The sequence below is a fragment of the Emydura macquarii genome, unplaced genomic scaffold, assembly GCF_026122565.2.
Source record: "Emydura macquarii macquarii isolate MOO-44397 ecotype Brisbane River unplaced genomic scaffold, CSIRO-AGI_Emac_v2 contig_3671, whole genome shotgun sequence".
Classification (NCBI taxonomy): Eukaryota; Metazoa; Chordata; order Testudines; family Chelidae; genus Emydura; species Emydura macquarii.
In genome coordinates, this window is record NW_027133808.1 from 4,048,814 (window position 1) to 4,064,686 (window position 15,873).

Sequence of the window (15,873 nt, forward strand, 5' to 3'; positions counted from 1 at the left end):
CCTAAGAGCTTTTGCGGCTCTCACCCTTTCTGTAGTACCTTTTTTGTTTCAGACCAGTGATGTCCTGAGCAGACAGAATTAAATACTGATAGTCTGAAGAGGCTTTACATTTCTTTATTTCCTTCTAACATTGATACTGATGTTGAATGTGAAACCTCAAAGAGTCTTTACATTTAAGACACGACAGATTTTCTCTTTGGAAATATCAGATTTAATTGGTCTTTTTTTATTCATTCAATTTTTAATAATGTTGTATTGAATTGATGAGAACTGCAGTTTTACTTTCCTCTCCACTTAACGTAAAGTTTTCAGGGTTAATGGTGATAGAAATATAAAAATAATACATCTGTAAAAATAATGAAAATGTGCATTTGGGAAATTTGAAGTCTTTTTGTGGGACACCCATAACATCTGTCATTCTTTACACGAAAACAGTTATTGATTTATTTTAGGGGGAGAAGAAAAAAAGGAAGTGGGGAAGAATATATGTGCATAAGTACACATCTGTGTTTTTCCTGTCAGGCAGAACTTCCCACAAGAAAAAAATAATCATGTTAACTTCTAGATGGTATGACTTCTGCAGAGCTTTTCTATCAGAAACCCTTAAAGTATATTTGTGCAATCCTGATAGGGCGAAACAATGGTGGGGAACAGCAGATTTTGATTTATGCAAAACTGTTAGTCTCTCACAGGTACCTCTGGTTATTGGGGGTGGGGTTTTTTTAAATAGAAGATATCACTCATTATTTAGCATAAACTTATTTTTAAATGGGTAATAAAATTGTGACACTGTATAATAAAATACAGAAGATAAAATGTTTATAGTTTTAAATGCATTGTATAGGAAAATAAAAACAGCTCAATGTAATGAAGGTCTTTAATGACATGAGCAAGGATCTGAACGACCTCATCCCTCAATGATTTATCTCTTCACCACTTATATGAGAGGAGAGGAGCTTACATGAATTCAGCATACATGAAGTGAATACCATTCTTCCTACTAACCCCACAGTTCTATGAGTAAGGAAGAGCAACAGGTGTCTGCCAAATTCTACACCAAGACCATATATCAAAGTGGCTTAATTTATGCTGCTTACCTCTCTGTGACATGGAATTTCCTCACCCCGTCAGGGTGGGATCCAGGTGCAGCAGACAGTTAAAACCTTGGCAGCATGACTTTTTGCATGAGCCAAATAGTTCATGGAGCTAACCATGGCTGACCATCAATACAGAGTTTGCTTGAATTTAGGGAAAAGAATGGTAAACTTTGCCCTCCCTCCAAAGAATCACATGAAAGTACAACTTGAAACTCCAACCAGTGTGAATGGCAATAATGTTCATAAGGGAGACTCTAGCCCAAAGATTTTTCTGCTCCTATACAAAATGAATGTTTATTAAAGTGGTGTGGGAGCATCATTACAGTTAAGGCAGCATCATGCCATCTGTTTAAAGGTCAACTTTCTAAGTCCTCTAAAATCGACATGTTTAGTCAGATTTATTTGAAATTTGGTGTATCTCAGGAGGTTGCAGGGTAGGGCTAGAGACGCAAATTTGGAGTCATTTAAGCCAGGGTTCTGGAAATAAGCCCCCCCACCCAAAATGCAATTTTAAAAAAAGTTTCTAGGTGGATTTTAATTTATTTATTTATTTTGCCCGGAGCTAGAAATCAAACTATTGATGAGCTATGGGTCAAAAATGGTTTCAATCCGTAGAGTATTACCCAAGGTACCTCATGGTACCCACTAAATCTTTGAGGGACCAATATAGAGAACAGCGTTAAAGAAAATATACATGCACCAATACAGAGAAAGAACTAGAAGGTTTTCATTCCAACTATTTTTTATGTTTTAAACCTCAAATCTTGTAAGTAATCTCACATCCAAATGTTTAAGTGGACTGCTTTGAAAATCAGTGTTCCTCCTGAAGGTGTGGGGTAGCATTAGTGATCCAAATCTGAGCTCATGACCAAGGGATTCCTGAGATACAGATCCCCGCCCTTCCCCTCCCCCCAAAAAAAAATCTGTTTCCTTCTGTTGTCTTGGTTGGACTGTTATAATGAGCAAGGAACTAATGACTGGATGAATCACAGACCTCTTGAATGCTGTGAACTCATCCTTCAATTAACATGACTAAGCATAAGGTAATCATAAGCCCCCCTAGAAGAACAAAAGGACTTCTGAACTGAGTGGCTGGAGGTTGCTACAATTTGTGAATCACAAGTGCCAATTATATTTTGGGGGGAATGTAATCAAAGTATATGGGAAAACAAAGACATGTGAATGCTTCCTGGGAGGGGAGGAATATTAGGGGGTGAAGAGGAATGGGGAAAAGGGATTGTATGGGGGAAAGAGATAAATGGTGATAGGTGGTAAGGGATACAAGGTCAGGAGCTCAAGGGAGGGAGGCAGGCACAGCACTCCCCAGCTCTGCCTGTGCCCCCAATGCACCTCACAGTTCTGTCAGCATACTCTCAAACCTCCTGCACCCCAACCCTATTCCACCGTAATAGTTTTCCTTGGCTCTAGGCACTGCATGTGAGTTGGGTTATAGGAAGGATGAAGAAATAGCAACAGAACTGTTTTTATACTTGGAAGTGGAGACTTCAGGGAAATGCATTCCTTGCTTGTGATAGGAAGGTCTGGGTACAGTAATGGAGAGGGGGCCAGGTTGGATGGGGGAATGCACTGAATGAGTCAGGTGCATGGTTGGAGAGGGGTGCTGAAGCAGGGCTGGTGGGATGTGGGGAAGAGGGGTTATGCATGAAGGAGGACTGCAGCTGGCTCAGTATGCTAATGGCACGATGTGATCTGTATATCTACCTAAATGACTACTAATTCCTACCAACATCATCATTTCCTGTTCAAAAATGGAGGCGATTCAATAGCAAAAAACTACATTAATGCAGAATTAAGGCTGCTGGTGGTTGGGAGAACGCTGAGTTTAGCGAAACTCAAATGTCTGAAAACTGGGAAATGCAGAGTTAAGTTTGTCCATGCACCCTTAACTCTATCCTTTTTCAGCAATGCCGCCCATTAACACACATACATTTACCCTGCCAAACACACAGTTGTTGAAATGTACAAGCTCTTCACCTGCTTTTACAACCCACAGGATTCCATCTAACACTACTGGGGGGGAGGGAGAGTAGACCATGCCACAGTCCCTCTATCCCCCTGGCAGTAGGCAATAGGAATTATTTGCATACGCTCCAGGTGCAGTCAGTGTGCTAGGTGTACTTACACTAAATGGTGGAGGCAGTAGTTCAGCCTGCTTGGTAAAGTGTGTTTGTGACAGGTGAACATGTGTGACAGCAGTGATTAAGATATGAGGCGATCTATATTTTGCACTCTCTGCAGTGTGAGCACAAAGAAAAGAGCTGCATGTATACCTTCAGGCTGCAGTATGCATCATTTCATGGCAGAACTCTGTACGTTATATAATTAGCAAGGCCCAGGAGTATTACCATAAAGGGCATTGTCAGCAATGAGGGGGAACATGAGGATTCTAATACTTAAATGATGTTTACATGAAAGTGAGACTGTATCCTGTGAGTAAGTGGAAGACAGCTGTAAAATGTTGTGAAGTGGTCCTTAATTTTACATGTGTGTTATTCTCTCTGAGGAGATAGCTAAGCGTGTACGTGTACACCAGGATCTGGAACCTTCTGAAATTTACAGTGCCAAGGGCCACTATGAGTGTGTGCTACACACATAGTGAGGAACTGTTAAAAAAAGATAGAGAGGAGGTAGCATGGGCAACCTGTGCCCCCCTCTTTTTGTCCTTTAATAGTGATAGATGGAACCCTGTGGATGGAATGGGTTGAAAAAGGAAGCAAACAGCTTTATACATTTCAGGAACTGCGGGGCTGGCAGAGTAAAGTGTGTGAGATAACAGGGTGGATTTGCTGAAAGAGGGTAGAGTTAGATATGCATGGGCAATCTTAACTCTGCAGTTCCTGGTTTTCAGATGACGGAGTTTTGCTCAACTCAGCATTCTGCTAAGAGACGACATACCACCAAGCACCCTTAACTCTGTGTTAATGAAGGTTTTTTCCCATTGAATTGACTCATTGGCCAAAAGGTATCAATTGATAGCTGATGTATATTGTTAGTCCATTTTTTGCTTTCAGAGGATCAGAGAAAGTTTTAAATTAGAAGTGGAGGAAAATCAGTTAGGGAAGATGTATTTATATGTTCCCAGATCCATTGAGCCAACACAACTGAGAAGATATAAAATTTGAGGTTCTAATATCAAAATCAGACTTGAAAATGGGACAGTAGAATTCTTCCCTGACAAATCAAGTTATCACTGAACCTAAGATCTGTTACTTGTATATGGGAAGGCAAAGTGCTTATGGATACTGGTCTCTTTCCCCAGGGACTAAGATGACCATGTCAAACCACTGGATGATCTCAATCTTACAAAAAAAAACAAATCATATTTGCCTGAGTTCTGGCTAATCCTAGATATACTGTTAACAACTGGGTAATACTATATGCTTTTTAAAATTAATATAGCATTTGAATACCAAAGTACATTTTGTTAGTCAAATGGCTACTTAACTCTTGCAGGAACACAACCAAGTGCAAAGGATGGTTTAGGTATTCTTTATACAGAACACTCTTATATGAATGGTTCTGTCTTACCTACTGTGCTTCGCTACATTGCTGTAGTTGGGTTTTCTTAAAGAAAGATTTCCAAATGATTAATTTCTCTTTTGACAATCAGAAAGTATTCCAGCAGTGTATCTAAATGTAGCATAGGAAAGTTCTAGTGGTTTATAAGCCAGTATCAAAACAAATTTGGAAACGATATCTGAAATGAGGCTCATCATAACTACAGCAATTGTCAGTTACTCTTGAGAAAAATACTGATTTGTGTCAGAAGATAAGAAATTATCATTTTTAATCAAAATCTCTCATTTCAAATTCACAATCTAATAAAATTACTTCTCCCTACAATTAAAGCATGAAAAGTCCCATATTAAAAACTGCTTTGTACTAAGAAAAAAAAATGAAGTACTTCTTCCTGTCTACAAGAGATCATGTATTTAACTATTACCAATAAGCCAGATTTTTTAAAAACAAAATCATACACAAGATGTTTTAAAAATATAGCTTTGTCTCTGTTAGAGGAGGTAACTGCAAGGTTAATGTCAACAGATTGTAAACTCTTCAGGGCAGGGATCTTGTCTTCCTGTGCATCTGTTCAGCCATTAGAGAACAATGGGGCTCTAATCCTGACTGGGACATTGGCTACCACAATACAAAGACAAAAACAAACAGCATATTGCACGTACCATCTGAATCACTCTCTTCGGACTGTGATTTTCCTTCCACTTTTGCCCCATTAGGATTTGATATTTCTGGAGTGATTGAAAGTGGATGCTGTAGCTCAGTATTCTTCTCTGCTTTTGGGAAAAAACATTCTACACTTTCAGATTCCACATTGTTGGAAATTTCTGTAGTTTCTGAATGAATCATAGCTATTGAAATAATCTTTGTTGGGGAATGTATTGGTTTCTGCATGCAAATGTTCATATTTTCTTGCAGAGAATTTGAGTCCATTTTTAAAGTGCGATCTTGTTCATCTTCAGTCTCTTCTTTATCTATCCTAATAATTTCAACAGAGGAGTCATTTTTAACACAAGGTATGCACACACCTTTAGGTACAATCAGATTTTTTTCTAATCCCTGGCTTTTTTGGTCTGATTCACCATCTTGCATAAGGACTGTGTTTGCTGAAAGAATTGTAGGTAAAAGTAGTGGTTCTTTTCCATCCTTTATTTTAGAAACCTTATCTTCCTCATCTGAACTACTAACAAGATCCTTCACCCTCGATCTTTCCATTTGTGTTTTATCAGCACTAGTGGTAATAACTGTTCTCACATCATCATCATCATCATCACCACTTAGAGCTTGCTGAATAGCCTGTAGTGTTCTTGGTGATACATTGCCTTCAACTATACCAGGGGAGAGACTGCCATGGTCCAAAATCAGCGGCTTTTTATCTTCAACCTCTGGCTCCTCTTCTGAGCTGCTTTCTAACATAGCTGCCTGTATAGCAAGCAAAGTTCTGGGAGAAGGTGGTGCCGTAACTGCATTGCTAGCCTTTTCTGTCTTTAACTTTTCATATAAAGGTAATTTGGTATTAGCGTTAATTTCATTATGTATTTTATTAGGTGTATTATGTTCAGGTCCTGTGGAGGAATGCTCAACGGAGAGAGTTTCCAAGTGAGTATTGGTGGCTTCCTTTACTTGAATACCTGAAAGAAAAATTTTAAAAAAAAGATTGTAGGTTTCTTCATACATAACGTTTTATATATTCATCTGCTCTAATGGATTAGATTTAAAATCATGAGAAGTTTGTGGTTAATAACTAAGTTTTTTATTACTCTATTTCACTGCAATTTAATGATTATATTTAGTGTTATAGTTTATTATACTGAAAGCATCAACTATATGTTTCTGTAAATGAAACTTGATTTTTTTAGCAGTATACACAGGACAGACAGCAATACAGAGAGCACCCACACCCAGTGAGAAATGTCAGGAAGTGAAAAGATAACTGCAATACCTTTTATCAGGATGTAGTGAGAAGTATCTTCAGAGACCACCCTCTTGCTTTCCACTTCTTTCATGAAGCCCCCCTCATTTTCATATTGGGTTTGGATTTGGCCTGAGTGCTGCTGATTCATCTCTTTTTCCACATTTTCTATGTATCGATTGAGGTTGTTTTTTTTAAGCAAACCCTTGAGTTGGTACTGTGAGAAGTCATTGGACTCCTTAAATAAACAAAATAATCTTAAAATTCAGCATGAAGTGAGCCAAAGTCTATTTGAATAAAATGCAATTGCTGAATTTCTGAAGCAAATGTATTCATTGGGCTTCAGAGGAAAGGGCTGTGTTGCAAAAAAAAAAAAAAAAACACCCAGAAAAGACACACACACACACACACACACACACACACAAAAACCCACCAGTTTCTCTAAACCTCATCACTTTCAGACACAGGACATTTTTCTGTTACTGACTGCAATTTATTACAAGGGACTTTGACATATTAATTTAATACAGGATAAAAAGAGGGTTTTTAGTGTGAAAGACTGACAATATTCTGCAATATCCTGAACTTTATGGAATTATAAACTTTATTGATAAACTTTAACTTAATTCAAATTAGTTTTAACACCTTTGGGGTACATTGTATTAAAAATGCAAACGTATGTGTGTTATTGTGGCATTGTAAGTACCTTCTGTGGTGAGGAGGGGGAATGCTAATGTACTTCCTCTGAAGCCACCCCCCTGAAGAGATATTCATATATTAGTTCCAACTGGATTCTTCAGGGATGTTTTTTTGGATAAAAAGCCTGCTTTTAAACCCCCTGGTTGACAGAGGGCCCCAATCCTTAAGGTAAGGTTCCAAGAACTGGGCCTGCCAGAATCCAGGTTAGGGTTGCATTTAATTCTGGTAAGCTTATTAACATGCTTATAATGTTCCTTTTTTTGTTTTTATTGTGTTTTCTCTGGAAAGCTTTTTACCTTAAGAATAAAATATCATGCAGCATATCCTGTGCAAATCTAACATATAACTGTTGACAATCGCTCTGTTATCAGTCTCTGAAGAGAAACCAAGCAGGTGGCCTTAGGCAACCTGTCTGTGCTGGAAAATAGACAGTGAACTGTGCAGCCTGGGAATACCAAGGTCAGAAGGGAGAGAGATGCAGGTCTCCACCAGAAAGGTAATGGCTGGGGAGTTGGAAGCAAGCAGTGGATGCCCAGGCTATACCACTGAGAGGAAATACAGGTGCAGTTGCCTTTGAACTATGAGAGATAGTATTAAACAATTATTTAAATATGCTTTTGAACATTGTTTAAATAGGCTGAGACCAGCAAAAATTGGTCATTTAATATAGATGGTCCATAACTCAAAAGCAAATGAAATTATAATGGAACCCACATTGGGGTGATTTAAATGTGGTTGCCTATTACGACGCCTATCTAGTCAGGTTTTAATGCAAGCTGCCATCTAAACAGTCCTATTATGCTTTAAAATATACTTGTGCTCTCAAAAGTGATTCTAAAAATGGCACTGTAGGGTTCCAGTTGTCTCTTAATGACTTCTTTAACACATTTGCTTAGTTTGCATGTAAAAAGATGATTTCCCAACGGCCAGCTCTGCATGCAATCTGGGTTCTGGAAGTGAAGCGGTGTTCTTTCCACCTGACTTATCATCAATAAGATTCTGTAATTGGAACTGCGTGAATAATTCTGATGATGATACATGAGCCACAATATAATTTGCCACTCTACAATTCTAACAGAAGTCAGAGGAAATTACTCTGAATACATACAGAAAGCAGGTTTGTTGGGAACCATTATTCTGACATTTTGTGCAGGTCACTTTTCTTACATAGCACTGGGTGTAAGGATTTCTTGATGTGAGATACTAACGCGCAGTCTCCATTGGCACTAATGGCAGCAGATTCTATCCTACTAGCTTTAAAAAATCTGATGGATTTTTAAATTTTACCTCTGGCATTGTCTCAAATAATGTTCTTCGTCGCTTTGTAAACTCCTTTATGTCAGTCAGGATTTCATGTTTCACTTCCGGAGGCAGGCTGCTGAAGTCTTCTGATTCAATGTCTACAGAATGAGGATTGTCAAAGAATTCTTCCTATAAGAAATGAAAGACAACTTACACACATTGATTTCATATGATCAAGGCAACAAACAATCAGTCACTCATAACCAAATGGAAAGTCCCACGTCCAATATTTAGTCTCATAACAAAAGTTAAAATAAAAATCCTATAGTTACTATCTATATTGTATTACACTAGGAAGGGAAACACAGTTGTTGCCCTAACAAAGCCAAATATTCAAATTGCCAAATTTTATAGATGAAGTATTAGGGGAAATTTACTTCTGAGTCAAAGAACAGGTTTTCTATAACAAGTTAATTGTATATTTGGCATGAATCGCACCATCCAGTCTTACAGGTACAGTGATTCTGATTTTCATGCCTTCAGAAGGATCTCCTTTCGCAGCCGGACTACTTTAAAATGGTATGTGTTTTGTGAAAGGGATTCTCGGATTAACATGATTATCTTTACTGCATGAAAGCAAACTTTTATTAATGTGGACATCCACAAATGCACGTTGCTCAGATAAAGCCATTATTTTTCTTTCATCCTTTCCTAGAAGATCAGTGCACCAAAAGGGAGATGAAAGGAAGCATGAATGTGTGAAAACTCAGGAATTACAAGTGTTTCAGTATTAATGTAGGTATATATAAATGTGTGCATGACTCTTGAATAAGCCACAGTGTATGCCCAAATATTTATATTTAAAAAAGAAACATTTTCAAGCCCAGCTAAAAAAGTATTTATCTCTTTTCTCTTCACAAGTCCAGGAAATGTAGTTTGAAAAATTTACCAATCCTGAAAGTATTTTTATTGCAGTGCCACAGTGTTTCTAACCCTAGCACGTTACAAAATATTATACCTTTAAAACATGGTTGTAACTTAGGTTTTTGAAGTTCTTTAAAAATATTTTGCTATACTGCTGAACTTTAAATACATAGAATATCAATAGTTATATAAAGTCTCAAAGAACATTAATATTATCAAAGCATTTAAGTAGCACCAACAACAGAAATTACACTTTAGAAACTTTAGTTCCCATCCTGCAAATAGAACCCTGCGGGTGAATGCCTGCACCCATGCAGAGCAACACTGCATTTGGACACAAGAAGCTGCCTGCCCATATCGGACTGTATGATCAGGGCCATAGATAAAAATGTATTATTTAGACTATAAGGCAGATAAGACTAGCACACCCAAGTAGACAAGATATAGAGCAACTTTTAAGACTTATTTAATAATTATTAAGAATTCAATGAAGACAGGAAGGAAAGAGGAAATGCTTGAAGAGATTGCTTGTGCTAAAAGAGTTCCAGTTTAGGGGCAGTATTTGTTTTAGGGACAACGACAAAAGTTGGAATGAAAGACAAAAGGAGAAGCAGAGACAACAGGACTGGGACAGGCAAATGGAATATAATGATAAAAGAGGTGGTCCAACTGAGTTAAAGATTTTTAAGTTAATAAATTGTGAGTTTTGACAGGTGATACTCCCAAAATCCTCTCATATTTTATTGAGAAAAGAAGAAATGTAATATTTGTACCTAAGTTTTCTGCAAGGTTTTAATATAGTTAACTTTCAGAAACTACATTTTTCCCCCCCACAAATGATCCAGTATTTCATAAATCACCACCTTAGAAAGAGGTGCTATATAATACTGGAAAATTGAGTCTCCAGCTCTCCACTAATTAGTATAGCACTAATCTTTACATTTTAATATTTGAATAGCGAGTAATTGGTTTTTTAGGCAGGCAATCCTATTTTGACACCAGGAATTAAATGTGGTATGTCTGTACCCTGACCAATATATTTTTTGGTTCTTGTTGCTAGTATTATCCATTTGAAATGAGTAACTGAACATATTCACAATTACAAGGCAATTCAAATGCCGTTACCTGCAATATTTTTTTTTGGCTCATTCTCTCTTCCCACTCTTTCTCATCTTCGTCTTCGGAGCTAAAATTACAGAAGGAAGCATGGTGGACACAAAAGAAGATGTAGGGGGTTTTTTACAGATGTACCAATAAAGTTTTTTTATAATAAGCAAAGTAGCATTAACCAACTGCTTGCTCATGAACAGGAAAACTAAGACAATAACTAATCTGAAATGTATAATAAAAAAGATACAGGCCAGCAGAAAAGATGGAGACAAACTGGATGGGATACAAAGTTCATCACTACTGAGTAATGAGATGCTCATCAGTCAAATCTGGACCAGGTCAGTTGAGAGAGTTATTTGGAGGCCTCATTCAGATTCTTAGCACAGAAATAGCTACATTAAAAAATTAACATCAAAGGCACCCTCGTTCGTTAGTCTTAATAAAAAAAAAACAAAAAAACAAAAAAAAAAAAGAGATGAATAAGCATGGAGACTGATCTAGCCCTCTCATCCTCAGAAATCACTTCAGATCAGCATGAAGGCACATTTACAGGTTGGTGTAGGAAAGCTTGCTCTACCAGTCACTCTGCTATAGATAAAACAGAGGGCTTTAGTCTCTAGGGCTATCACTCCAGCCTCTTTCACGAAAACTAAGTTAACTTAAAATAAGTAGCAAATAAAATACAGTTTACATCCCATGGAAGAACACTCTGTTGATAATCTACTTTTTTGCCCTAAACTCAAAAACTGTATTAAAAACTTTCAATATGGGTTTTAGCATATCAGACTGAGCTACTTGTCTGAGAATTGCTTACCTATTTTTTTCTTCCTCTTGTAAAGACGACAATACATACATATCATCAATTTCTTCTCTTCGAACTTGTGAAATACTAGGCAGGGCTTCATTGCTTAAAAAAAATTGGAAGAGTTATTAATATCAAAGCAAAAACTGCTACTGATAAACAAGAGGAAAATAATATTTTTGTTCCTGCCTTTTGCCTGTTAAAGCTGTTTTGATAGCTTGTCTTTTCAGGAAAGTTTTCAAGAGTTTCTCGGTAGTTTTCTTAGAGTCACTGACTGCCAATTCTTTTCTTTGTCTTCGTTTAGCCTGCGAACATAAAATGAGTAACATCAGATTTCACTAAAAGGATATTTTTTGTTAACTAAAGGTATGTTTCCAATGAACTACTCTTATAATAAGCTGTAAACTGAGACAGTGTAGTTGAGTAATTCTTTGGGGGAAGGAAAAAAAAAAAAAGAACAGTTCTCATATTAATGGACACGAGCTTTCCATACGCCTGTATAAATATCAGAAACTAGATTATTGGTTGACTATCATAGAGCCCAATCCTGCAATTTTTACTCAGGCAAAACTCTCATTGACTTCCATAATATTAAAATGGAAGCTGCTAGACTTTTCCTCTTCCCTCATGGTTATCACAAACCTGATATGATCATATACACCTGATATGATCATATACATACATATGGAACCTAGAGCATCCCAGAAGGGTTTTTCATAGTCTTTGAAAGATGTTTTTAAGATTTCCTGCTAAGAAAAGGAGGACAGGCAAATCAAATAATAATATCACATTTCCTTGTTTAAGTTAATCAGAATTCAATACAAGTACTTTGGAAAAAATTATCTAACTTTAATACTAGTCATTTTATAAAAAGAAAACAGATGCATGATCCAGTTTCCCAATAGCCAACCTACACTTCAGAAGAAACATGGTGGGACATGGCACTGTTCCCTGCTAGAGATGTTTTGGGACGGGTAAATTTTTAAAAATAATTCCTCACCCCAATTACAAATAAATTCCAGTCGTTATAGGATAGGTTTGGGGTTTTTTTTTTTGTTTTTGTTTTTTTTCATAATTGCAGGAATAACAGGAAAGGATTATGAAATGAAAGTTATCCACTACTAAACTCATGGGTTTGCTCAGTTTCATTATATAGGTACTTGTGAAATTATAATGGACTTCTAACTGCATAGTGTACATCACTTAAACAATTAAGAATGGTGGATTCTTGACATGCTTAATGTCTGACTTAATTATTTTAAAAAAAACAATATTGCAAACTGCACAATAGTCTACACGCTTCCCTGCCACTGCTATCTTCATTCTCCCTCTCCTACTTCCTCTTTTTACACAAACTTGTTAAGTCTTGTCTTAATTTAGGGTCTAATTCTGCAGCTGATTCTGTGCAGACAACCCCCTGCACTAGGCCTCATTAAGTTTAACCTCCAAGGTATCAATCTGGTGCTTTTACATTAAATGAGGCTCCATGTAGGGACAAGGACAACCACACAACCTGACCCAATCAGAGGCCACCGATTTGGCTTGCACAGTACCTAGCACATAGGACCCCCAATTTTAATGAGATTTCTACACACTTCCAAAGTACAAACCACAAAAGTGATTCACCACGTAAACTAGTTTTGTAATGTATCAAACTTACCAGCCTAGGCATAATTGCTAAATATTTAGTATATCATAAGTCATCATTGTTGTTATATATTTTACTCACCCATTTAAAAATACATGTGCCCAGACAAGTGAGCAACTAGAATTTTTGAGGTTGGTTTAAATATATCAATTCACTTGCATGAGTAGAGTTATTAAATATTATAATGTGATCTTTAGACTACAGTCATGCATACATTCATGCAGAAACAATGTTTAAGTGGAATTTTTGTTTCTGCACTTATTGTAAGCCCAATTCTGCTCTCAATGATATTACTGGCAGAATTATCATTCACTACAAAGATGCAAGATGGGGCACTTACTCTATAAACTTTCCTATTGATAAATCTCCATCTTATTTAGCAGTAGAAAGAAAACAACATAAAATGACTCCAAAAAGTATGTACCAAAGTTTGCCTCTTCAATAGCGGTGCCTCCCCATCAAAAACAAAGACAGGACGAATTCGAAAAAACAACAACTTGCAAAGTCGATAGAACAAAGTCAGTAGGTGAGCATTTTGTATGGCGTTACCATGACGGTCCCTGGCTCCTTTTACTGCTTGATTCAACCAGATACTAATATCTTGAAGGACAGTTAAGAGAAAAAAATGTATAGTCTTACAAGCACATTTCAATAATGTTAACCATGCAATGAACAAGTTGTATTAAATTTATTGAGGTCTAAATCTTGTCTAGAGTTCCAAGCTCTAATAACTAGGTTTGGCACACAGGAGGTAGGTTGATTCTCCAAGAACTAGTGAAGATGGGAAGGGAAGGAATTCTTAACACCACACTCAAGCCAAAGAGCAGCTATGGAGCCACTTTGCAGCCAATACAAAAACCCTCATTGCTCCTATAAGTGGATGAATTGTAATAGCTTCCCAGCTTTCATGCACGTTAACAAGATGCTTTGAACTGATTTTTCCTGTCCCAGAAACAAGGCATTAGTTTCCACTTTTTTTATAATTCTAGTTCAAGTGACTGTCAGTACTGCAGACATCATATGAAGTTATGATATACAGACTCCAACCTTTCATTTATTTGTATAAGAAATCTATGACAAAGTTACAAGTTTAACTAAGTATTGTTTGTTCTTGTTTAGCATTCCTTGATTCCTACATTTTTACTGGTAATCCTGGCTGTCAAACCATGAAGGTAACTCAATAAGATCACTGGTTAGTTTCAATGCCACATATAGGGTAATAAAAATAAAATAAATCTTTGCCAAAATTCTGTGTGTTTCTGTTCCGAAAAATACACTTCATTTTCTAAAAACGTGTTCTATGCATGCTCTGATAAATTTTCAGCCAGTATCTCTGTCCTAAGCAAAACTGTTACAGAATACCACTCTTTTTGGCTCCATCTAGAATACTCAAACAAATATGCTTTGTGACCATGCTTTGGTGCTCAGATGATAAGTGTCCTAAGTAGTTTATATAACATCTTTTTAAAAAAAAACAAAAAAACACAACCTTAGCCAAACTGAGTTATACTAGTATGGCTAGCCTGATATGTTTTTGAAAAACCTAACCTATTTAGAACATGGCATGGTCTGGCCTATGTCTCTTCCTGAGCTAATGCAGGGTTTTTAAATTCCTCTCGGCACAGTCTGATTTACTATATTGTAACTGTCACGCTGGCTGGATTAGGGGGAGCATTTATTATATTATGTGACATCAGTATGTCAAAATCATTATAATTCATGTAAGATATGCCATGTCAGATACTGTCAGAAAGGCTATGATATGCTAAGTAAGATGAGAACACGTATGTTCATGTATTATATGTGTAATGGAAGTTATGGATATATTTGATATATCTGTATTTCAAATTGTGCTATCTGAGATACGCCCGAGATAGGGTGGCGGAAGGACAATAGCCTGCTTAATGGCCCACTGAGACATCCACAGATGCAAGGGGCCCAGTGGGAGAAGCCAGGGATATACCTGATGAGTCACCAGGACTTGCTCATGTGATTCTGGACTCCATTTGTGTTCCTGTGAAATTCCACAAGCAGCATGGAAAGGACCAGAGTGTATATAAAGCAAAGCCTGGGATCCATTTTGTCATCGTTCCTGTTCAGCTTTCAGCACCTATCTACCTCTGGATCAAGCCATCTGCAACTGAAGCTGTGCAACAAAGGACTTAGACCCATCCAGGTACTGGATGTATACCAGAGGGACTATACAAGCCTGTAAACTCCACAATTCTTCTAGAAACCTGATGTATATGGACTTTCAAATCATTTGTATGCATCTGATTGCTTAATCCTTTAACATTTCTCTTATGGTTTGTTTCTTTCTTTTTATAATAAACCTTTAATTTTAGTTACTAAAGGATTGGCTGGCGGTGTGGTATTTTGGGTAAGATCCAAACTTATATTGATCTGGTACTGTGGCTGACCCTTTGGGGTCAGAAGGAACCTTTTTAGTAAAGAGCATAGAGTTTAAATAACTGGTCTCTTTACTGGACCTAGTGGCAGACTGGGAGCTGGAGACTGGAATGCAGTGAAGGGGGCTATGTGTATTTGTATACTGGCCTTCTTGATAACCAGTGTGGGAAATCAAAAGCACTGTTTGTGGCTGGTTGGGAAGTCTGGCTTCAGTGCCACCCACCAGTGTTGGGAAAATCTGCTCCCTTTTTACAGCCTGCCCTGACCCTGGCATTCTCAGGTGGTTGCCCTAGGCACGGAAGGGTTACAGTAACTATGTCTTAAATATGAAGGCTTAGAATATGCGTCTGATAACACTGAAAAGCCTTTTATTAACTGACTGCACTTTAATGTGCAGAAAGAAACTTCAGGAACAGAGCTAGAATCAACTAGATGCAGCATTCCACCTCATCCTCTTTTGGCATGAACCAAAGGTGAAAGACTACATACAGAG

The 15,873-nt window shown here is 37.3% G+C and overlaps 1 protein-coding gene across 2 annotated transcripts in view; it reads right to left on the bottom strand.

Moving 5' to 3' along the window:
* Window positions 1-15,873, bottom strand: part of ERCC5 (ERCC excision repair 5, endonuclease) — a 32,417-nt gene that overhangs the window by 15,025 nt on the left and 1,519 nt on the right. For both annotated transcript variants that reach the window (XR_010917789.1, XM_067536869.1), the window contains exons 3-9: window positions 13,396-13,571; window positions 11,513-11,628; window positions 11,336-11,428; window positions 10,537-10,597; window positions 8,533-8,676; window positions 6,577-6,784; window positions 5,300-6,265 (exon numbers count right to left, since the gene is read on the bottom strand). Coding sequence is in view for 1 of the 2 variants with exons in the window: in XM_067536869.1 (XP_067392970.1) it covers window positions 5,300-6,265; window positions 6,577-6,784; window positions 8,533-8,676; window positions 10,537-10,597; window positions 11,336-11,428; window positions 11,513-11,628; window positions 13,396-13,571 (1,764 nt within the window). In the remaining variant the exon portion in view is untranslated. The remainder of the gene's footprint in view (window positions 1-5,299; window positions 6,266-6,576; window positions 6,785-8,532; window positions 8,677-10,536; window positions 10,598-11,335; window positions 11,429-11,512; window positions 11,629-13,395; window positions 13,572-15,873) is intronic.